This window comes from Pristiophorus japonicus, chromosome 17, assembly GCF_044704955.1.
Source record: "Pristiophorus japonicus isolate sPriJap1 chromosome 17, sPriJap1.hap1, whole genome shotgun sequence".
In the NCBI taxonomy this organism is placed as follows: domain Eukaryota; kingdom Metazoa; phylum Chordata; class Chondrichthyes; family Pristiophoridae; genus Pristiophorus; species Pristiophorus japonicus.
The window spans coordinates 112,891,084-112,915,101 of record NC_091993.1 but is presented as its reverse complement, the minus strand read 5'-3'; the positions used below and the strand labels follow the sequence as shown (position 1 = coordinate 112,915,101).

Here is a 24,018-nt window from a genome sequence, read left to right as displayed (position 1 = left end):
GAACGGCCTCTACTGGGTTGCATGGTATCACAGAGGACACGTGAGCACCAGGAATTCAAAGTTAGTGAAAGACTAAAGGAATGTTGGTGAGTTGTCAGACAGGCCAAGTCACTGTGATAATCAGGAAGACTGCTCAAACGCTGTCTTGTTGATGGACACTATAGCCCAGAAATGACTATTATTGGATAAACAGTTGACAACTTCATTCGGCCTTCCTTTAGTCATTATTTAGACAAGGCCTTAGTCCATTTAAGACATAGAGGACAAGGTCTGCATTAGCATTATGGGAAGAGGAATGTCATACAACAACAACAACAACTTGTATTTATATAGCACCTTTCACGTGGTGAAATGTCCCAAGGCGCTTCACAGGAATGTTTGAAGAAAAACAAATAAATTTGACACCGAGCCACATTAGAAGAATTTACGGCAGATGACCAAAAGCTTGGTCAAAGAGGTAGGTTTTAAGGAGCGTCTTAAAGAAGGAAATAGTGGTAGAGAGGCGGAGAGGTTTAGGGAGGGAGTTCCAGAGCTTGGGGCCCAGGCAGCTGAAGGCACTGCCACCAATGGTTGGCCAGTTATAATGAGGGATGTTCAAGAGGGCGGATTGTGAGGAGCACAGATATCTGGGGGGGTTGTGAGGCTGAAGCAGATTACAGAAATAGGGAGGGGCAAGGCCATGGTGGGATTTGTAAACAAGGATGAGAATTTTAAAATCGAAATTGTAAGAGGTTAAGTGTGCGACCGCTGATATGGGCAACGCTAATTGCTGCCATCTATCTGCGGCACTGCACTGGTGATTTCATGACCGACACTCTCGGCTCCCACAGGCGGCCCTTGATTTTCTGAGATGCAGTTTCCCCTGTAACGGTTGCTCCATCTGAGAGGGCTAGATTCTGGAGTTGGTCCCAACGCTAAACTTTTGCAGTGCAGCTTAAAAAAATCTAAAGAGCGATTGTTGTCTCTTTCGGCCAACACTCCAGAAAGAAAGACTTGGATTTATATAGCGTCTTTCACAAGCACCAGACATCTCAAAGTGCTTTACAGCCAATGAAGTACTTCTGGTGTGTAGTCACTGTTGTAATGTAGGAAATGCGGCAGCCAATTTGGGAACAGCAAGCTCCCACAAACAGCAATGTGATAATGACCAAATAATCTGTTTTAGTTATGTTGATTGAGGGATAAATATTGGCCAGAACACTGGGGACAACTCCCCTGCTCTTCAAAACAGTGCAATGGGATATTTTATCTCCACTTGAGAGTGTAGACAGGGCCTTGATTTAATATCTCATCCAAAGGACAGTACCTCCAACAATGCAGCACTCCACTGCAGTGTCAGCTGAGATTTTTGTGCTCGAGCCTCTGGAGTGGGACTTGAACACACAACCTTCTAGCCCAGAGATGAGAGTGCTACCCACTGAGCCACAGCTGGCACTATAACTTCCAGCGATGCTGCCCTTCAGATGAGATGTTAAACTGAGCCTGCTCTCCAGACGTAAAAGATCCCATGGCACTATTTGGAGTTCTAGCCAATATTTATCCCTCAACCAACATCTGTAAACCAGAGTATCTGATCATCATCACATTGTTGTTTGTGGGAGCTTGCTGTGCGCAAAGTGGCTGCCGCGTTTCCTACATTACAACAGTAACTACACTCCAAAAGTACTTCATTGGCTGTAAAGCGCTTGGAGACATCTGTGAAAGGCTCTTTAGAAATGAAAATCTTTCTTTTGTTCTTTTTAGGGAAATGAACCAATCAGTGAAATTATCTGCCACTTATGTCACAATGACAATATGCCCACAATTTCTGACAGAGATACGCACATTGACAAATTGACATAAAATGGTGCATGAATCACTTGTCAGAGGTCACCCTGTCCCTTTAATTGCTCCAGTATCAACAACATGGATGCCAATGAATTGCCTGTCAGTTGTGTCAGACTTGGAATATCAGCTCAAAAATGCAGAAAGATTTGACGTGGCCCTTCAGTGACATGGTCAGGTTAAAGCCTAATGTCCACTCTCTTAATTGGCTGAACAATGACTCTTTTTTCAACCAATTACTGTCAGCCGTGGCTCAGTGGGCAGCACTCTCGCCTCTGAGTCAGAAGGTTGTGGGTTCAAGTCCCACTCCAGAGACTTGAGCACATAAATCTAGTCTGACACTATAGCGCAGTGCTGAGGGCGTGCTGCACTGTCAGAGGCGCCGTCTTTCGGATGAGATGTTAAACCGAGGCCCCGTCTACTCTCTCATGTTGACCTAATAGATCCCATGGCACTATGTCAAAGAAGAGCATGGGAGTTATCCCCAGTGTCCTGGCCACTATTTATCCCTCAACCAACATACCAAAAAAGATCATCTGGTCGTTATCACATTGCTGTTTGTGGGAGCTTGCTGTGCGCAAATTAGCTGCTGCCGTTCCTACATTACAACAGTGACTACGCTTCAGAAGTACTTCATTGGCTGCAAAGCACTTTGATATGTCCGGTGTTCGTGAAAGGCGCTATATAAATGCAAGTCGTTCTTTATTGGCAACCGAGTTTGAGAGACGTGTGTCAACAGCTCCAGGATGGCGAGCCGGCGAGACACAGGACTCGGGCCATCTTCGGGAAAAGTTGTCAAATATTCTCAGCAGACAGGTGACCAATCTTGTAGGCTATGACTCTGCATTATGATCACTCCTGCTTTCCTCTCCCTCTTGCAGGTTACAAGTGATGAGGCAGAAGCTTGGTGCACGGCTCGAAACATTCCTTACTTCGAAGTGAGCGCAAAACAGGATATCAATGTGGACCACGCCTTCGAGAACATCACCAGAAATGCTTTATCGCAGGTAAAGATTACATCGCTTATTGAAAACAGAACAAATTCACTATTTTGCCCAAAAGAGATCAAGGCCCAAATTTTGCTGGTACTGCAACGATGAGTTTAATGCGCCCGCCATTATTGGTGTGTGAATAACCCGGCAATTTGTGGCGGGGAAGAGATCGCCCGTGAGTTGCCAATCACCACATGTTGCTGGACGATTCGCGTCGCTCCGCCATTAGCCTTGCGACAACGGGAGCTCGCCTTCAACCTCCCCGCGAGTTGTGAGAAATTGTTGTATTTGCACACTAATTGCCCACTAAACTCGCCGCAGAAAGTTAGGGCTGGTACTTAACAACATAAGCACCTTTTGAATGAGGAGATTTATGTTCCTGAAATGCCACTCAACCTCTCCAGCACAGAAACCAAACAATTCAAACTGTGGAGTCTCATTCCAACAGGTAGTAAACTGTTCTTAGAGAGTTTAAATTTAAATATTTTTCTTACTTTTTCTTTCTGTCTCTTTTTTTCTCTCTCGCTTATTCCAACATTTCTTTCCCTCTCCTTATTTCTCTTTTAGCTATCTAATTTGACGCTAATTCACCCTAGTTCCTTCTCCGCTGTTTCTCTGTTTCTTTTCCGATCCTTAAATCTCATTGGTTAAGGAGCTAGAATGATGGTCCTATTGTTCACCGAGGACCCAGACCATTGCCCTCGTTATCAGCTCACACTTCCAGCGATTTGCAGAGCAAAAATGTCTCGAGCTGAAGGGGAAGGGAAAAAGTCTCACAAGCTATGCAAATCGCAAGATGTCCCACTCCAGCTATTGCTGCCCCATTGTGTCCTCATGTCCCATAACATGCCAGGTAAAACAAACACACTGGAGAGACTTCAGGAGGTCAGGCAGCATCCGTCGGGAAAACACGAGACAGTTGAAGTTTCAGCTATACAGCTTACGGGATCCTGGGCTTCATGAATAGAGGTACAGAGTACAAAAGTGTGGAATTAAATGAACCCGCATAAAACACTGGTTCGGCCTCAACTGGAGTATCGTGACCAATTCTGGGCACCGCACTTTAGGAAGGACATGAAGACCCTAGAGAAGGTGTTGAAAAGATTTACGAGAATGATTTCAGGGATGAGAGACTTCAGTTTCGTGAGGGGTCTGGATAGAGTAGATGGAGAGAAACTGTTCCCATTGGCAGAAGGGTCGAGAACCAGAGGACACAGATTTAAGGTGACTGGCAAAAGAACCAAAGGCACCATGAGGAGAAACGTTTTTATGCAGCGAGTGGTTAGGATCAGGAATGCACGGCCTGAGAGGGTGGTGGAGGCAGACTCAATCACTGCTTTGAAAAGGGAAATGGATAAGTACCTGAGGAAAAAAGATTTGCAGGGCTACGGGGAGAGGGCGGGGGAGTGGGACTAGCCGAGGTGTTCTTGCAGAGAACCGGCATGGGCTCGAAGGGCCGAATGGGCTTCTTCTGTGCTGTAACCCATCCTATGATTCTATGATAGTCTTTCTCAGTACATGTCGTGAGTTTTGATGAGATGACCTTTTGAGGGTCTCCAGTATTTTCCATTTTGATTCAGATTCCACCCCTCCACCCCCACCCTTTCTCCACTCCTGTCCCAATGCCTGTTGACTTGCGTTGGGGGTTCGGTTCCACCAGTGCTCGAAGCCCTCCGGCACTTCACCCAAATGGGCATTCTTTGCGTCACAGGCGAAGCTAGTAAAGCGGGGGGCGGGGGGGGGGGGGGTGGTGCTGGGGGAGTTCCATGAGTGGGATTTTCCCTCCATACCTGCGCCCACTTGGCAGTGTATATCAGAACATTGGGCGCGTGCTGCCCATGATCGGAAAGTCATGGCCAGCGCTGCCCCCGCCCACCGCTTCATTGTGCGTTGCTGCGGTTGGGTGGGTGGGTGGGTGGGGTGAGGGGTGCTTCACCACTGTTCGCGCAGACTCATAAAATCAGCCTTCAACTATCAGGAGGCACCTTAAGCAGGGAGAGAGTCACACCCAAACCCTCTCCTCTCCTCTTCCCGACATCGACTCAGTTCACTTTCTAGCAGGGATGGGGTGGGGAGTGCAGGGGGTGGGGGCCACTGAATAATAATGAGAAGCAGAAAACTAGGAGGGGAAAATTCGGGTTATCCGGGGGGGGGGGGGGGATGCTAACGGGGCGTAAGCAACTTTTCGCCCGGGCGTAACACCGCGACCGACTCCCGTGAAAATCCGCGGGGGTTTAGCGGCGGAGCTAACCGATAGCACCCCGGGTCACTGTGCCGACGATGACAACATCATCACCGTGCGCAGCGACCCGTTTACGCCATGGAGTGAAAATTCAGTAGCGCCCCCGTGGGGCTGCCATGGCCAATGACTGTAGGCCGCACGCGGGGCGAGAATTAAAGGGGCGGTGTGACGCTGGAAATGTTAAAAATGTTACGGTTTTGAGCTCCACTTTCTCTCGGGGGCGGCAAGCCCAATCTAGCTCGCGGTGCGCCCAATCTAGCTCGCGGTGCGCCCAATCTAGCTCGCGGTGCGCCCAATCTAGCTCGCGGTGCGCCCAATCTAGCTCGCGGTGCGCCCAATCTAGCTCGCGGTGCCTGCTGCTGGAAGTCCCACCTCACAGCTGTTACCGCCCCCAAACGGGGCCCTACGCAGTTTCGTGCCACTGGTCTTTTTCACTCCATAGTGCAAAAAGGTGTTGAGACCAGCTGTAGCACCCACTACAACTACTCATGGCGGACTACGGATCAAACCTGGGACTGTCCTGGTCCGTAGCGATCAGTACCACCCACGTCTACTGCTGCGTTTAACACTGAGGCAGCTGGAGGAGCCGTTTGAGTCCCATACGGACTGAGCTTTAAAGAAAACCGCGTGAGGCATCAAAACTGAGTTATTTGGCAGTGGAGGTAGCAAAATTAATGCCCCGTCAAAAACTCCTCTCCATTGTAAACTCACTGATCCCACACCCCCCAGCAAGAAGCTACACTCAAAGCGAGCACGGGTTGGAGATGGGGTTGCTAGACTGTAACACCGAGCCTCTGACACTATCTCTGCCCTCACCCCACACCTGGCTCCCATCGAGTACCTCTGGGCAAGGCGGCAGGGCAGCAGACACCCATAAAATCTGTTCCCTCCCAAGAAAGAAAAGAAAGACTTGGATTTATACAGCGCCTTTCATGACCACCAGATGCCCCAAAGCACTTTGAAGTAATTTTTAAAGTGTAGTCACTGTTGTAATGTGGGAAACATAGCAGCCGATGTGCGCACAGCAAGCTCCCACAAACAGCAATGTGATAATGACCAGATAATCTGTTTCAGTGATGCTGATTGAGGAATGGATATCGGTCAGGACACCGGGGATAACTCCCCTGCTCTTCTTCGAAATAGTGCCATGGGATCTTTTACATCCACCTGAGAGGGCAGACAGGGCCTCTGCTTAATATCTCATCTAAAAGACTGCACCTCCAACAGTGCAGCACTCCCTCAGCACTGCACTGGAGTGTCAGCCTAGGTTAATGTGTTCAAGTCTCTGGACTGGGATTTGAACCCACAACCTTCTGACTCAGAGGTGAGGGGGCTCATCATCATCATCATCATAGGCAGTCCCTCGGAGTTGAGGAAGACTTGCTTCCACTCTTAACATGAGTTCTTAGGTGGCTGTACAGTCCAATAGGAGAACCACAGTCTCTGTCACAGGTGGGACAGATAGTCGTTGAGGGAAAGAGTGGACGGGGAGTCTGGTTTGCCGCTGCCTGAGCTTGATTTCTGCATGCTCTTGGCGATGAGACGCGAGATGCTCAGCGCCCTCCCGAATGCACTTCCTCCACTTAGGGCGGTCGTTGGCCAAAGACTCTCAGGTGTCAGTGGGAATGTTGCACTTTATCAGGGAGGCTTTGAGGGTGTCCTTGTAACGTTTCCGCTGCCCACATTTGGCTCGTTTTGCCGTGAAGGAGTTCCGAATAGAGCGCTTGCTTTGGGAGTCTCGTGTCTGGCATACGAACAATGTGGCCTGCCCAGCGAAGCTAATCAAGTGTGGTCAGTGCTTCAATGCTGGGGATGTTGGCCTGTTCGAGAACACTAACTAATATGTCCTTACTATACAGTATAAATGCACATGAGGCCCATACTTGAGAGAAGGTCACTCTGTGACCAGTAACCTTTATTAGCCAGCACTGAAGTGATGAAGGTGGTTGGAGCTTCCCCTTTTATACCTGAAAGTCCAGGTTAGGAGTGTCTCCCACGAGTTCACCACCTAGTGGTCAATGTTCTCACGGTGTACAACTTAGGTCAGTTTATACATGGGTTACAATGACAGTTGAATACATGACATCACCTCCCCCCCCCAAAGTCTTATTGGGATCACAGGTTAAGTCTTCAAACACTCTTTTCCTCAGGCAGCGCACTGGAGGCGGTGTTGGATCTCGTCATCAATGCCTACTCTTGTTGACAGAAGGCTCCCGAGATATGGGAAATGGCCCACATTGTCCAGGGTCGCGCAGTGGATCTTGATGACTGGGGGGCAGTGCTGTGCGGCGAGGACGGGATGGTGGAGGATCTTTGTCTTACGGATTTCTAGCGTAAGGCCCATGCTTTTGTACGCCTCAGTAAATACCTCGACTATGTCCTGGAGTTCAGCCTCTGTATGTGCGCAGACGCAGGCGTCGTCCGCGTACTGTAGCTCGACGACAGAGGCTGGAGTGGTCTTGGGCCTGGCCTGGAGACGGCGAAGGTTGAACAGGTTCCCACAGGTTCTGTAGTTATGTTCCACTCCAGCAGGGAGCTTGTCGACTGTGAGGTGGAGCATGGCAGCGAGAAAGATTGAGAAGAGAGTTGGGGCGATGACCCCAGTCTGGATGCGGATTGGGTCTGTGATGGATCCATTGGTAAGGATCACGGCCTGCATGTCGTCGTGGAGCAGGCGGAGGATGGTGGCATCCGAAACGGAGGAGGACGCTCCATAGACCCTCACGGTTGACAATGTCAAAGGCCTTTGTAAGGTCGAAGAAGGCCATGTATAAGGGCTGGTGCTGTTCGCTGCATTTTTCCTGCAGCTGTTGTGCTGCAAAAATCATGTCCGTTGTGCCCCGTAGGGGACGAAATCTGCACTGTGACTCCGGGAGGCACAGTTCCTAGTGGTAATGTCGAGAGGATCCACTCTTGGTGCAGGGCCTTGCTTGATGCCAACTGTGGTCAGAGGTAGAGTTAAAACAATCTAGCCCTGATCTCCGACCCACGCTATGTTTGTGTGCACATTCTCGCTTCCTTTATCAATGCCCCCCTCCCTCCCACCACCCCCCCCCCCCCCCCCACCCTTAGTTCGATAGACAGGGAAGGGAAAATTCCGGTCAAATGGCTTCCTTCAGACCCAAATTTTTTTTAACGAAAATACCTGGTAGTCCCCAATTCCGTTCGGAGGCCTTCATTCGAAGTACAGCACACGGGGCGATGACTTCCCTGTACGTACGGAAATGCTGAAGTCACATGGACCTGGACCACCAATCACAATGCAGTATTCTCATTGATAATAATGGGCACCCCGTTTCCCTGAGTTCCCATCACTACACTATCCCCCTGTAACAAGAAACACAAGATAATAAATTAAAAAAGCACCTCACATATGTAAAATTAATTGAAATTAAAGTTAATTAAATGTTTTTGAAAAAAAGACTTTGTGGAATTAGTTTTAAAGTGTTTTAATCGGGTTTAAAATAAACTTACCTTAATGGACAGGGTTTTTAACTACAAAAATGTGTATTTAAATTTAATATTTATATGTTTTAAAACTCTTACGCTGGTAAAAGTAGGCTATGCACCTGCTTTTACCAGGCATAAGAGTTTGAAGGACAGTTGCTGGGCATGAGTTGGGCAAATAGCCCAATCTCTCCCGCGCGGATGTCCTTCTCCAGGGGATGCAGAGGATCTGTCAAATCTTGACAGATCAGAAAAGATGGAAACCCCAAAAATCGGCTTTTGCGAGGCCTCGCCGGGTCCGTGCGCACGTCGTACGGACCCAGGGAAGCCGGAATTTTATTGACAGCCCGCCTGTCCCTCACCCAACCTGGATCTGTGAGCCTAGATTGTGAGAGTCAATGGTGTAATGTAATGTAATGGACCTGTGAGTATGCTCACAGACTGGTCGAGCTGTTGAGTTGGGAATGGCTTAGCCAGTCATGTGATGTTCACAAGGCTCAATAAAACCCCAGCCTGTTGGGTTCGGGGAATCCACGGCTAGGCAGATGGTTGTGAACCTGGTGGATGAACTGGTAATGTGTAGTGTGATTGCTAAACCTTTGTTAATAAACCAACTGGTTCTTAATAGCAATGTGTTGCTGTGAATTCTTAAGCAAAGAACTCATAAAGCAAATACATTACAAAATGGCTTGTCTGATCATGAAGAACATCATAGCTATGGATCTTCCCCTCACCCAAAGTCCTTACACGTGGAGAACACTGGCTTGTTACCTGGAACGCCTATTACCCCCATCTCACTGTATGTCAAGCTGAGAACCATATATATCTCTGAGTCTAAATCAATAGTGTAAGGGTAGGCAGGGCTCAAGTGTCACATTATTATCACTATTGAGAAAGTACTTTGATAGTTCCACCGGGATGATTGAAACATGGGTATAGTCACACCTTGTTTATCACAGAAAGCCCAATTCAGCCCGGCACCGCACCGGAGACAATAATACACCTTAACGTGTCACACTGCTTGATAAACCTTTCACGATAAACGGTTACCTTGGTGTAAAGGAATACACTTGGCCACGCTCTTTAAATTATATCTAAATGGGATTTATCAGTGATGCAAAGTCATCTACACGATGTACTTTTAAAATTCTGCCTTGTGAAATAGCAGAGTACAGAGAGCACTTGACCTACTTCCCTACACTGCTGAAAAGTTCCCTTTATTTCCTCTTATTTAAAGGATGAACAAAGATCCTAGCTATAATTTGGGGCAGAGCTAGCACTCCCGCCCCCTCCCACGCCCCCGCTCATGTATTTTTGATTTTAGATGAATCTCTCTGTCGTGTGTTGGATTTTGATTTGTACCGCTGCCTCCCTGTCTATAGGAGCACAGGCTGGAGAGCAACGTTTCCTCTGATTAGTACTGACCAGGGAGCGCCAAGAGCCATTAGCGAGAGATGCAAACTTGCCAGTGAACAGAGTCGCGCAAGAAGGAAGCAGAATAACTTGTGCCCTTCGAAATGGCCTCTGGCTTGGCTTGCATGTTGGCTGTGGTGGCAATGAGACAGAACGTGTGGCTGGAATGTTTTCTGAGCTGCAGAATTAATCAGGAGTTGTGGTGCGATAGCGAGTGTGGGAGTAGTTATGTTTAGAAACTGTAACTAAAGCAGATCTATCTACTAACCTTTTCCTGGATTGTGTCATGTTCTTTTTGACTGCATTCCATTTTTATGCAATTTTAGAAATTCTTCTTAAAGGGGAAGGAAAGTCCAAGAGGAGCACTTTTCATTCAAAGTACAAGCCAACTATGTAGCACATATAATATTCAGCCCAAGTTTCAGCTATTGCCCCAATATTCCCTTGCCAAAGCCCCAAACATACAAAATTGACGGGCTGGAAAAGACCAGTTGGTCCATCAAGCATGCCCATGTTGGCTGAAGGATCTCTCTTCCCTCTTCCCTCCCTCCCTCTCTCCCCCTATAATGTATTTGCTTCGTGGGTTCTTTGCATGAGAATTCATAGCAACACATTGCTGTTAAGAACTAGTTGGTTTATTAACAAAATGTTTAACAATCACATTACATGTTACCAGTTCATCCACTAGGCTCACAACTGCATGCCTTATCGTGGATGACCTAGACCCAACTGACTGGGGTTTTATTGAGTGTTGTGAACATCACCTGACTGGCTAAGCCACTCACAATGCAACAGTTCGACACTCACAGGTGCAACCGTTACACCCCTTAGCCAAATAATCTCCTGGAAAAGGCAAAAATAAGAGAAAAAAAACAAGGACCAATAAGGGAAAAAATTCTCAGGAAAATTCCTTTCTGGCTCCCCTGGGAGATCAAAACTTGCCCAGGCGATCACATGGGCTAAGTGTTGTTTATAAAGACACTTACCTTCAAGGCCTACCTCTTCATCCATACTTGTCCCTTCCACTAAATCTTTCCTCACGTCTGTGCATGTCTGCTTACCCCACTCTTGTGAGGTGTGTTATAACAAAAGCAAGTTGTTGCTGCAGAAAGATAGGATGGAAAACTCCTTTGCCAGATGGTTGTAAGGATCCAAGGTGAAAATGAATTTGAACGTCTCAATCCAGTTCCTACAAAACTGGCACTAAATTGATAATCTCATTCAGAGAGGCTGCAAGATGACAAATATGATAAACAGAAAACATGCGCAAAAGGCAGTCCTGTTCTGAGGTCAGAGCTCAGGAACATTTTTGGGACAGAATAGAGGAACCTCTGGCTTTGCATCTGACTGTGCTATAATGATGGCATTTTTTTTTTAAGAATCTAAGAATTAGGAACAGGAGCAGGCCACACGGCCCCTCGAGCCTGCTCCGCCATTCAATAAGATCCTGGCTGATCTTCGACCTCAACTTCACTTTTCCGCCCGATCTCTTGATTTTCTCCCAGAGTCCAAAAACCTAGCGATCTCAGCCAAAAGTGTTCAAAATGAAACATGGTTCATTTCCCAGCACAAAAAATCCTTCACCATGATGAGTCACAAAAAAAAATACAACTTTGTTTTTAAATGCAATTGCTTTTCTCCATCCAAGCCACAAGTGATTATCATTTGCGGCTTGGATGGAGAAAAGCAATTGCAGTCAACCGTTTCTTACAGTTTTCGTCGGTTACCTCCATGGTCCTGCTTTTGGAACATCTCTAATTCTGAAACTGTGCGACCAGTGATGCTGACACTGCTTTTGCCAATCAGGACATCCTATCATGGCCAATGCTGGTACCAGCACAAGGTTTGCCTTTGATCTGGTTGGGGGAATTTGATGCCCAGTAACCCAGTGATGGAGCATGCATGGATCTACCATAGCCCTCTAATGTCATCATCATCATCATAGTCCCTCAAAATCAAGGAAGACTTGCTTCCACTCTAAAAGTGAGTTCATAGGTGACTGAACAGTCCAACACAGGAATTACAGTCCCTGTCACAGGTGGAACAGATAGTTGTTGAAGGAAAGAATGGGTGGGACTGGTTTGCCGCACGCTCTTTCCGCTGCCTGCGCTTGTTTTCTGCATGCTCTCGGCGACGAGACACGAGGTGCTCAGCGCCCTCCCGGTTGCTGTTCCTCCACTTAGGGCGGTCTTTGGCCAGGGACTCCCAGGTGTCGGTGGGGATGTTGCATTTTATCAAGGAGGCTTTGAGGGTGTCCTTGAAACGTTTCCTCTGCCCACCTGGGTCTCGCTTGTCGTGTAGGAGTTCTGAGTAGAGCGCTTGCTTTGGGAGTCTTGTGTCAGGCATGCGAACGATGTGGCCCGCCCAACGGAGCTGGTCGAGTGTGGTCAGTGCTTCGATGCTGGGGATGTTGGCCTGATCGAAGACACTAACGTTAGTGCGTCTGTCCTCCCAGGGGATTTGCAGGATCTTGCGGAGACATCGTTGGTGGTATTTCTCCAGCAATTTGAGGTGTCTACTGTATATGGTCTCTGAGCCATACAGGAGGGCGGGTATCACTTTAGCCATATTTGGCAGTAGACTAGTCAGTTTTGTTCATTTCCCCCCATAATACTGTGATAATATTCAATAATAGTCAACATTAAACCGAGGCCCCATCTGCCCTCTCAGGTGGAAGTAAAAGATCCCATGGCACTATTTTGAAGAAGAGCAGGGGAGTTCTCCCCAGTGTCCTGCCTAATATTTATCCTTCAATCAACATCACTAAAAACAGATTATCTGGTCATTATCATATTGCTGTTTGTGGGAGCTTGCTGTGCGCAAATTGGCTGCCGCGTTTCTCACATTACAACAGTGACTACACTTCAAAAGTACTTCATTGGCTGTAAAGTGCTTTGGAACGTCCTCAGGTTGCGAAAGGCGCTATATAAATGCAAGTCTTTTTATTTAGAGATTGGGCTGAAATCTGCAATTTCAACTTCACAGATTTCTAAAGTTTGCTCCCTTGCTCCTGAAGGAAATCAAAATCTCACTCCAAATTTACATGTGTTGTGCAGGGATGTTCAATGTAGATTGACAATGAGTAGCAATGGATAATTCTCTCCTTTCAGCCTTCAGGGGGAGAGTCACCGTGTGTCTGCTCTTGTACAATTCCCAGAAGCTAGTCATAGGGCAGCAGAGGTGTGGGAAATAGTTTGGATGACCCATGGGTTGAACAGGAGGCGAAAACAACAAGACCAAACCTAAAGGGGAGGGGGGTAAAACATGTATTGGAACAGGATTGAGGGTTTATAAGGATTGGCATAAATATAGATGGTGGAATACTGTATGGAATACAATGATTCCTCAATTACTGGAGCTAAGGAAATACACGAAGGAAGAAAGTTGGTCTAGGAAGTTAGGTTAGGTAGGTACTTGTGAGCTGTATTTGCTTCATCTTTGGAACAGCGGGCAGGGAGAACTTTTTAGAACCTCTCCCCATGAGATTCTTTTGCTGAGTAGAGTCCACGATAGAGTGGGCACCCCATCTTCCACCTTAACCATTCACTCCCTCCATCATCGGTGCACTGTGGCTGCAGTGTGTACCACCTACAAGATGCACTGCAGCAACTCGCCAAGGGTTCTTTCAGCAGCACCTCCCAAACCCACGATCTACCACCTAGAAAGACAAGGGCAGCAGGCACAAGTTCCCCTGCAGGTCACACACCATCCTGACTTGGAAATATTTTGCCGTTCCTTTATCGTCGCTGTGTCAAAATCCTGGAACTCCCTACCTAACAGCACTGTGGGAGCACCTTCACCACACGCACTGCAGCGGTTCAAGAGGACAGCTCACCACCAAAGTCAATTAGAGCTGGCCTTGCATCCCACGAATCAATAAAAAAAACAGGTTCCCCTGTGGGAAAAAAATTGATTTGATGGACTGAATGGCCCTTTTTCATTGCCTGATTTTTTTTCTTCTTCTTTATTGTTCTGTTATCACACTTTCAGCTTGAGGTGAGTCTTCATGGTCTCTTAACATGGAGATTCCTGGCAAACTATTTTCATTTGAGTCTATGAACAACTTTTTCCCCCTTTCTTCCTCTTCAGGATTCAGAAGGGAAAGATTGTTATTTGACAAACTCCATCTCCCTGGGAGACAACAAAATGTCGGAGAGACAAAACTGCTGCTGAGACTCGTGACTGGATCAGACATGGAAAGCCAATGTTTGGTGGCCATTTTCATGATATGTTGGCATGTGCTCTGCCTACAACTGTGGTTTTACACAAATATTTATTTTTCTAAGGATCGGGAAAACCTGCTGTTCAATTTCTAGCAAATATAATAAGCCATTAATACAAATGCAAAATATTGCGGATGCTGGAATCGGAAATAAAAACAGAAAATGCTGTAAACACTCAGCGGGTCGGCCAGCATCTGTGGAGAGAAACAGAGTTAACGTTTCAGGTCGATGACCCTTCATCAGAACTGGCAAAAGTTAGAGATGTGACAGGTTTCTAAGCAAGTGTAAGGGCAGGGAAAGGGGGGAGGGGAGGAAAGAACAAAAGGGAAGGTCTGTGATAGGGTGGAAGGCAGAAGAGATTAAGAGACAAAAGGGATGATGGTGCAAGGCTAAAGGAGGCGGTAATGGGACAAGTTAAGAAACAAAAGATGAGTCTAGATAGGGTGAAAATGGGAATGGCAGAATCAGAGGTGCTATTCCTCGAGCTTGCGTTGAGCTTCCTTGGAACAGTGTAGGAGGCCATGGACGGAGAGATCAGAGTGGGAGTGGAGTGACAAATTAAAGTGACAGGCGACCAGAAGCTCGGGGTCATGTTTACGGACTGAACGGAGGTGTTCTGCAGATCGCTTTACATCCCTAACTTTTTCCAGTTCTGACAAAGAGTCGTCGACCTGAAACTTTAACTCTGTCTCTCTCGCCACAGATGCTGCTTGACCTACTGAGTATTTCCAGCATTTTCTGTTTTTATTTATAATAAGACATTCGTTTTTTTTTTCATTCAGGAGGTGCTCTGGATTTGGACTTGTTCTCAGGTACCTTTAGTTTTTAATATGAGATGCCTTGGCACATATGGTCAGACAGAAAAGACACTCAGAGCCTTAAGGCTTGTATTATGAAAGTTTGATCGATGCCAAGGCTCATTTAATTTGGTACTTGGACGCACTTGTGTTTAAACTGACTCAGGTCATGACGGGAACTTGCAACGCTAACAGGTGCAAGTGTGGAATCTCCCTGTGTGGGCCGCAGTGAAGTAACATCCCTCGCAGATTCCTGGTAATACAGCTTGTCGTACTTTACACTACTTTACACTGCCTTATCACAATTCAACAGGTTATACAGGAGAGGAATGGTCCTCGAAAGCAGATTGCAAGCAAAGGAGCTGTCAGAATCCAAAGCAAAATATATTTTTTTGGACAAAGATAAGGGTTGTTTTTTTAGTTCGGCTCCTTACCATGGTTACAACAGAGTCCACATTCAGAAACTAGATTTTGAAAGTAGCCTCACAGCTGTACCATAAAACCTCTTCTCTTTGATTTTGCTGACTTGGGTGCGAGGAGAACAGATTTAGCTACAATCCAGATGTTTTGTGCCCTTTAAAATGTGGCAACGTCAGTTGGTGATACAGGTAGGAATGGGCCATTCATCTAATTCAGCATCAGAAACTCATGCAAACTCTATTAGCACCAAGCTCCTTCCTTACTGCTTCAGACATAATGCTTTCCATCTCCAAATAGAAAATCCGTGATTTTCCTCACAATTCCACAAATCCTGATTTCCAGTCCTGGAAAAGTGCCAGAAATCAAACACGTGCCAATTTTAGGCTTCATGGATGTCATTCAGAAGTCAAAGCAGCCAATAAAACATTGGTCCTGTAGAATCATTGTGGCTGGATTTTGGTCTCTGGGAACCTTTTTTTCATTGTCAATTAGAAAAAAAAATTTGCATCAAGAAACGACAATATACGTTAAATCAGATCAGCACCAGTGTCCCTTCAGTCACAAAGTCTTACAGAAAGATGCACAAAGACTGACATGGGTTAACATCACTGCCAGTTGCAATTACCGGCCCCACATCAAAGGTTGCGGCTAATGCTGAGGCAGATAAAGGAGTTAAGGGGATCCACTGACACACGGGTATATAGATCTGTGAATAAGCATCAACTCATTTTGGAATTGTATTCATTATTACTCAGTTACTCAACAAGGGATTAAGTGGGGGGGTCGTACTGTACATACATAGTTCATTTAATGATACTTAAATCATCATGTGTGGGTCGGTTCTATCTGGTTAGTGGATCTAGCATGAGGAAGATTTTAACACAGGCTGTTGTAAATTCAGGACAAAATTGTACCAATGTCCAGTTAAAGCTACCCTGTATTATAGGGTATTCAAATATTCATTGGAAGATATGTTTCAAAGGGCTAATGTAATAATTACATATGCCATGACTAAAGAAAATGTTGACAATATTGGTGACTATTATCTCCAATAGATTTTCTGCCATTATTGGTCCTTATAGTGCCTGGTGGGGATAGGGTATTTGCTGAACTGCATAGACTAGATTTCAAGTGGATGATCTGAGCCTACCCTGCCCAATGGGAAACTGAGAGGATTGGATCAGATGCGTGGTTTACACCCTGTCCAAATGTACTGGCCAATGACTTTAATCCAATTCACGTCACTGGAAAGTAAAATTGGGAGGGGGTATAAAATGGGTGGCTGATCCGATTGTCTCAGTTTCCCGCTGGGCAGGTTAGGTTCAAATGATTCAACACCTCCACCCCCAGAGTTCTAAAATGCAATCGGCACAATGCAGAATTTAACAAAATATAACATTATAAATGTAGCAGGCTCACTAGGGTAAAAGATCAAAACTGGCAGCTTCTGTGGGACCAAGTGTAAATAGTTCTAAGAACCTCCATGGAGTTGCTGGAGAAGGCATGAATATTCTTTTTAAAGTCTTTGCACTTAGACTATCAGCTAATGATATAAGCCTGGAAACTACATTAAGCGATATTATCACATAAATGCTTTTCCTATCCAATTCACCTGCATCCATATGGTTACACAGGATATGAGAACAACATCAAAAGGTAAGAGGTGCCTATTATGGACCATCTATAATTGCCATTATTTTTCCAGAGGATGCCAAGTATTTCAACAACTTGTATTTATATAGCACCTTTAACGTAGTGAAATGTCCCAAGGCGCTTCACAGGGGTATTATGAGATTAAAAAATTTGACACTGAGCCTCATAAGTAGAAATTAGTGCAGGTGACCAAAGCTTGGTCAAAGAGGTAGGTTTGACGGAGCGTCTTGAGGGAGTAAAGAGAGGTAGGGAGGCGGAGAGGTTTAGGCAGGAAGTTCCAGAGCTTTGGGCTGAGGCACCAGAAGGCACGGCCACCAATGGTTGAGTGATTATAATCAGGGATGCTCAAGAGGGCAGAATTAGAGGAGCGCAGCTATCTTGGGGGAATTGTGAGGCTGGAGGAGATTACAGAGATAGGGAGGGGCGAGGCCATGGAGGGATTTGTAAACAGGGATGAGAATTTTGAAATCGAGGCGTTTCAGGGGTTAAGAGGGGCCTCGCTTTATATACACATTATGTACACAATTGGCTTTCATCATTTGCACTTTCGCAAGGCGAAGCTAATTTTGTGACCAAATAATTATTGATGGTCCCTCAACCTCTTGCAAGAACCTGGCTGTTCCCTTAAATGAGAGTTGCCTCTGCTGGAACTGCAGCTTTTAGGTTCGAGTGTCCAACCAGGGAGGGTATTTTCACATTCGCCACTTTGGTCGGTCAAATTGCAGAGCGGATCAACCACCTGATGTAGAACACGCCCAATTTTCATTCCATGAAGGGTTGAGGTGGGTTCAATAACAGGCAGGGAACTCACAGTGAATGTCAAACATACCCCCCAGTCCCGACCTCCCACACCCTCCTCCATGATTCCATTAGCTTTTAACTCAGAGGAGCTGGTTTTCTGTTAAAGTCTAGTACAATATCGAATTAGGTAGTCCCTCGTATCGAGGATGACTTGCTTCCACACCAAAAAGGGTTGAGTTCACAGGTGTTTCAATGAGGGACCTGACATTCTAGGTCCCGAACTACATACTGAAGGGTGGAAGATGCCTGTTTATGGATTCTTTTAACATGAGGTGGTCGTTGCACACCCGCCACCACATGGGTTTGACAGAGCTAGGTCTTGATCCAGTGGCAAGGATTAACCAAGACGACTGGAGACCTGCTCTGCTGCACGGACCTAGTGCGTGCACATGCTCCTACTATCCATAGATCGCATTGTGGGCTGGCCCGTGCTGCCCTGGGTCCTCACCACTTCTGGGCCCTCGCCTTCCCTGGGCCCTGAACTCTCACCGCTCCTCCGCCCCGATCAAAAATGGAGCAGTCAGTAACAGGACATCAATTAGTCTCCTCTTATTTTGGAGACATCAAATATCAACACAGTTATTTGAAATATCAAAATATTAAACTCCAGCCAAGTTGAACAGAAACAAATGGCAACTAACAGAATGAACACGATTCAATGGGGATGTGAATAACAGCAGCAAAAACAGAGAACAGCAGAATTCAACCCCTGCAGTCACTTGTGAACTCGCTGGTGTGTCAGCAGGTGGGATGACCGAATGAATCCCTTCCCACACTCAGAGCAGGTTGACAGTCTCTCCCCAGTGTGACGTCGCTGGTGTGTCAGCAGGTTGGATGACTGAGTGAATCCCTTCCTACACTGAGAGCAGGTAAACGGCCTCTCCCCGGTGTGACTGCGGCGATGAATTTCCAGGTCAGACAGGGAATTGAATCCCTTCCCACAGTCCCCACATTTCCACAGTCCCTGCATTGTTAAAGTCTAACTATTGCGTTGTACCAACCACTTTATTCCTGGACGATTTGCCAGAGTAACGCCCAGACATTGCACAATCTCAGACAAGCTTACAGACCAGTGGCCAATGCATTGGGAGAGTATGACATTCATTTGTACTTATTGACTGTAAATATTTTTTCCACAAATAAATAAATAATAGTCCAATTCACGAGACCAGTGCTTCTCCCAAGTTGACTTAAACAAGATAAGTTGCTACCTAAACAATACCGCATAATAGTAGTTGTTAAGGTTATTATTTCTGCCAAATACTCAGTTCCCGGGAAAATCCAGGTACCTGTGGTATGTCCTAACTGTGCAATATTTGCTTTGGCTGTGCGGGTACAGTACTGTAGTGTTGTGAAAAATAGTGTTGGTCAAGGACAAGGAAATTGCTGAATATCTCAATAAATCACTGATTGACGGTTAACTTGATTTTAATTTTCCAAAGTCAAGAGAATGTACAAAAATTGCTGCAAAAATTATATTGAAAATGTAAAATTTAGAATAGTATGCTGTTATTGTAATAATTGTTTTTACATTTATCCTATTAACAAATAAAATGTATAGAAATTATTTCCTTTTTTATGAGTTTTTTTTGTGACAGAAGGGGATAATTTCTTGTGACAATGCAATAACTAATGCAAAAGCAACATACAGTGGATGCTGCAAATTTTAAATTAAAACAGAAAATGCTGGAAGTACATCGCATAGAATCATATACATTTACAGCACAGAAGGAGGCTATTTGGTCCATCGTGTCTGCGCCAGCCGATAAAGCGATTCCTAGCCTAATCCCACCTTCCAGCTTTTGATCCATAGCCCACTTGGTTACGGCACTTCAAGTGCACAGCCAAGCACTTTTTAAATGTGATGAGCATCTCTGTCTCTACCACCCTTTCAGGCAGTGAGTTCCAGACCCCCACCACCCTCTGGGTGAAAAAAGGTTCTCCTCACCTCCCCTCTAAACCTCCTGCCAATTGCTTTAAATTTATGCTCCCTGGTTATTGACCTCTCTGCTAAGGGAAATAGGTCCTTCATATCCACTCTAACTAGGCCCCTCATAATGTTATACACCTCAATTAAGTCTCCTCTCGGCCTCCTCTGTTCCAGTCTATCCAATCTTTCCTCATAGCTAAAATTCCCCAGTCCTGGCAATATCCTCATTAATCTCCTCTGCACCCTCTCTAGAGCAATCACATCGTTCCTGTAATGTGGTGACAAGAACTGCACGCAGTACTCTAGCTGTGGCCTAACTAGTGTTTTATACAGTTCAAACATAACCTCTCTGCTCTTGTATTCTATGCCTCGGCTAATAAAGGAAAGCATCCCGTATGTCTTCTTAACCACCTTATCTTCCTGGCCTGCTACCTTCAGGGATCTGTGGACAGGCACTCAAAGGTCGCTCTATTCCTCTACACTTTTCAGTATGCTACCTTTTATTGTATATGCCCTTAAAGAAAAAAGAAAGACTTACATTTATTTAGAGCCTTTCATGACCACTTGACATCTCAAATGTTTTACAGCCAGTGAAGTACTTTTGTAGTGTAGTCACTGTTGTAATGTGGGAAACGCACACAGCAAGCTCCCACAAACAGCAATGTGACAATGACCAGATAATCTGTTTTAGTTATGTTGATTGAGGGATAAATATTGACCAGGACACCGAGCATAACTCCCCTGCTTTTCTTTGAAATAGTGCCATAGGATCTTTTACATCCACCTGAGAGAGCAGACGGGGCCTCGGTTTTACATCTCATCCGAAAGACGGCACGTTTGACAATGCAGCGCTCCCTCAGCACTGCACTGGAGTGTCAGCCTTGCCTCGTTAGCCCTCATCAAATGTATGACCTCACACTTCTCCGGATTGAATTGCATTTGCCACTTTTCTGCCCACCTGACCAGTCTATTGATATCTTCCTGCAGTCTACAGCTTTCTTCCTCACTATCAACCACACGGCCAATTTTTGTATCATTTGCAAACTTCTTAATCATGCACCTTACATTGAAGTTTAAATCATTGATATATTCCACAAATAGCAAAGGACCCAGTACTGAGCCTTGCGGAACCCCACTGGAAGCGGCTTTGTACCCGTCGACCATGACCCTTTGCTTCCTGTCTCTGAGCATTTACGGAGGAAGGTTAACTCTTTTTCACTCTCCACAGATACTGTCTGACCCATTGAATGTTTTCTGTTTTTAAACACTGGTTAAATCATCTGCATTAAATTCTTCTATGTGTTATTTTAATGTTATTATTAACGCATTCCAAGAAACTGGTTAAAACAGTAAGCATAGGAATTTTACGTGAACCCATGAACCAGTGTGCACCCAAAGGAAATTAAACCCCACTAATTTTATGACTGACATTTTTGCCTACCCCTTTGTAAAACGCCTTGGGATGCTTTTCTGCATTCGAGGTGCTATACTAATGTAAGTCGTTGTTGTGACACTAGAGGTTGGGAGGTGGGATCAGTAATTAATATATTACCACATTCACATGAAGTTCCTTTGCAATTTTAACTAAGCCAACTTTACATAGAAACATAGAAACATAGAAAATAGGTGCAGGAGTAGGCCATTCGGCCCTTCTAGCCTGCACCGCCATTCAATGAGTTCATGGCTGAACATGCAACTTCAGTACCCCATTCCTGCTTTCTCGCCATACCACTTGATCCCCCGAGTAGTAAGGACTTCATCAAACTCCTTTTTGAATATATTTAGTGAATTGGCCTCAACAACTTTCTGTGATAGAGAATTCCACAGGTTCACCGCTCTCTGGGTGAAGAAGTTTCTCCTCATCTCGGTCCTAAATGGCTTACCCCTTATCCTTAGACTGTGTCCCCTGGTTCTGGACTTCCCCAACATTGCGAACATGCTTCCTGCATCTAACCTGTCTAAACCCATCAGAATTTTAAACGTTTCTATGAGGTCCCCTCTGATTTTTCTGAACTCCAGTGAATACAAGCCCAGTTGATCCACTCTTTCTTGATAGTTCAGTCCCGCCATCCCGGGTATCAGTCTGGTGAACCTTCGCTGCACTCCCTCAATAGCAAGAATGTCCTTCCTCAGGTTAGGAGACCAAAACTGTACACAATACTCCAAGTGTGGCCTCACCAAGGCCCTGTACAACTGTAGCAACACCTCCCTGCCCCTGTACTCAAATCCCCTCGCTATGAAGACCAACATGCCATTTGCTTTCTTAACCGCCTGCTGTACCTGCATGCCAACCTTCAATGACTGATGTACCATGAGACCCAGGGCTCTTTACACCTCCCCTTTTCCTAATCTGTCACCATTCAGATAATAGTCTGTCTCTCTGTTTTTACCACCAAAGTGGATAACCTCACATTTATCCATATTATACTTCATCTGCCATGCATTTGCCCACTCACCTAACCTATCCAAGTCGCTCTGCAGCCTCATAGCATCCTCCTCGCAGCTCACACTGCCACCCAACTTAGTGTCATCCGCAAATTTGGAGATACTACATTTAATCCCCTCGTCTAAATCATTAATGTACAGTGTAAACAGCTGGGGCCCCAGCACAGAACCTTGCGATACCCCACTAATCACTACTTGCCATTCTGAAAAGTCCCCATTTACTCCTACTCTTTGCTTCCTGTCTGACAACCAGTTCTCAATCCATGTCAGCACACTACCCCCAATCCCATGTGCTTTAACTTTGCACATTAATCTCTTGTGTGGGACCTTGTTGAACGCCTTCTGAAAGTCCAAATATACCACATTAACTGGTTCTCCCTTGTCCACTCTACTGGAAACATCCTCCAAAAATTCCAGAAGATTTGTCAAGCATGATTTCCCTTTCACAAATCCATGCTGACTTGGACCTATCATGTCACCTCTTTCCAAATGCGCTGCTATGACATCCTTAATAATTGATTCCATCATTTTACCCATTACCGATGTCAGGCTGACTGGTCTATAATTCCCTGTTTTCTCTCTCCCTCCTTTTTTAAAAAGTGGGGTTACATTGGCTACCCTCCACTCGATAGGAACTGATCCAGAGTCAATGGAATGTTGGAAAATGACTGTCAATGCATCCACTATTTCCAAGGCCACCTCCTTAAGTACTCTGGGATGCAGTCCATCAGGCCCTGGGGATTTATCGGCCTTCAATCCCATTAATTTCCCCAACACAATTTCCTGACTCTTAAGGATTTCCCTCAGTTCCTCCTCCTTACTAGACCCTCTGACTCCTTTTATATCCGGAAGGTTGTTTGTGTCCTCCATAGTGGATACCGAACCAAAGTACTTGTTCAATTGGTCCGCCATTTCTTTGTTCCCCGTTATGACTTCCCCTGATTCTGACTGCAGGGGACCTACGTTTGTCTTTACTAACCTTTTTCTCTTTACATATCTATAGAAACTTTTGCAATCCATCTTAATGTTCCCTGCAAGCTTCTTCTCATACTCCATTTTCCCTGCCCTAATCAAACCCTTTGTTCTCCTCTGCTGAGTTCTAAATTTCTCCCAGTCCCCGGGTTCGCTGCTATTTCTGGCCAATTTGTATGCCACTTCCTTGGCTTTAATACTATCCCTGATTTCCCTTGATAGCCACGGTTGAGCCACCTTCCCTTTTTTATTTTTACGCCAGACAGGAATGTACAAATGTTGTAGTTCATCCATGCGGTCTCTAAATGTCTGCCATTGCCCATCCACAGTCAACCCCTTAAGTATCATTCGCCAATCTATCCTAGCCAATTCACGCCTCATACCTTCAAAGTTAGCCTTCTTTAAGTTCTGGACCATGGTCTCTGAATTAACTGTTTCATTCTCCATCCTAATGCAGAATTCCACCATATTATGGTCACTCTTCCCCAAGGGGCCTCGCACAATGAGATTGCTAATTAATCCTCTCTCATTACACAGCACCCAGTCTAAGATGGCCTCCCCCCTAGTTGGTTCCTCGACGTATTGGTCTCGAAAACCATCCCTTATGCACTCCAGGAAATCCTCCTCCACCGTATTGCTTCCAGTTTGGTTAACCCAATCTATGTGCATATTAAAGTCACCCATTATAACTGCTGCACCTTTATTGCATGCACCCCTAATTTCCTGTTTGATGCCCTCCCCAACATCACTACTACTGTTTGGAGGTCTGTACACAACTCGCACTAACGTTTTTAGCCCTTTGGTGTTCTGCAGCTCTACCCATATAGATTCCACATCATCCAAGATAATGTCTTTCCTA

General features: G+C 45.7%; 1 protein-coding gene across 3 annotated transcripts in view; it reads left to right on the top strand.

Moving 5' to 3' along the window:
* LOC139227934 (ras-related protein Rab-7b-like) overlaps positions 1-19,342 on the top strand; it is a 60,894-nt gene extending 41,552 nt beyond the window's left edge. For all 3 annotated transcript variants that reach the window (XM_070859089.1, XM_070859088.1, XM_070859090.1), the window contains 2 exons: positions 2,706-2,831; positions 14,008-19,342. In XM_070859089.1, coding sequence (XP_070715190.1) covers positions 2,706-2,831; positions 14,008-14,091 — 210 coding nt within the window. In that variant the 3' untranslated portion in view covers positions 14,092-19,342. The remainder of the gene's footprint in view (positions 1-2,705; positions 2,832-14,007) is intronic.
* Positions 19,343-24,018: the final 4,676 nt, after the last annotated feature.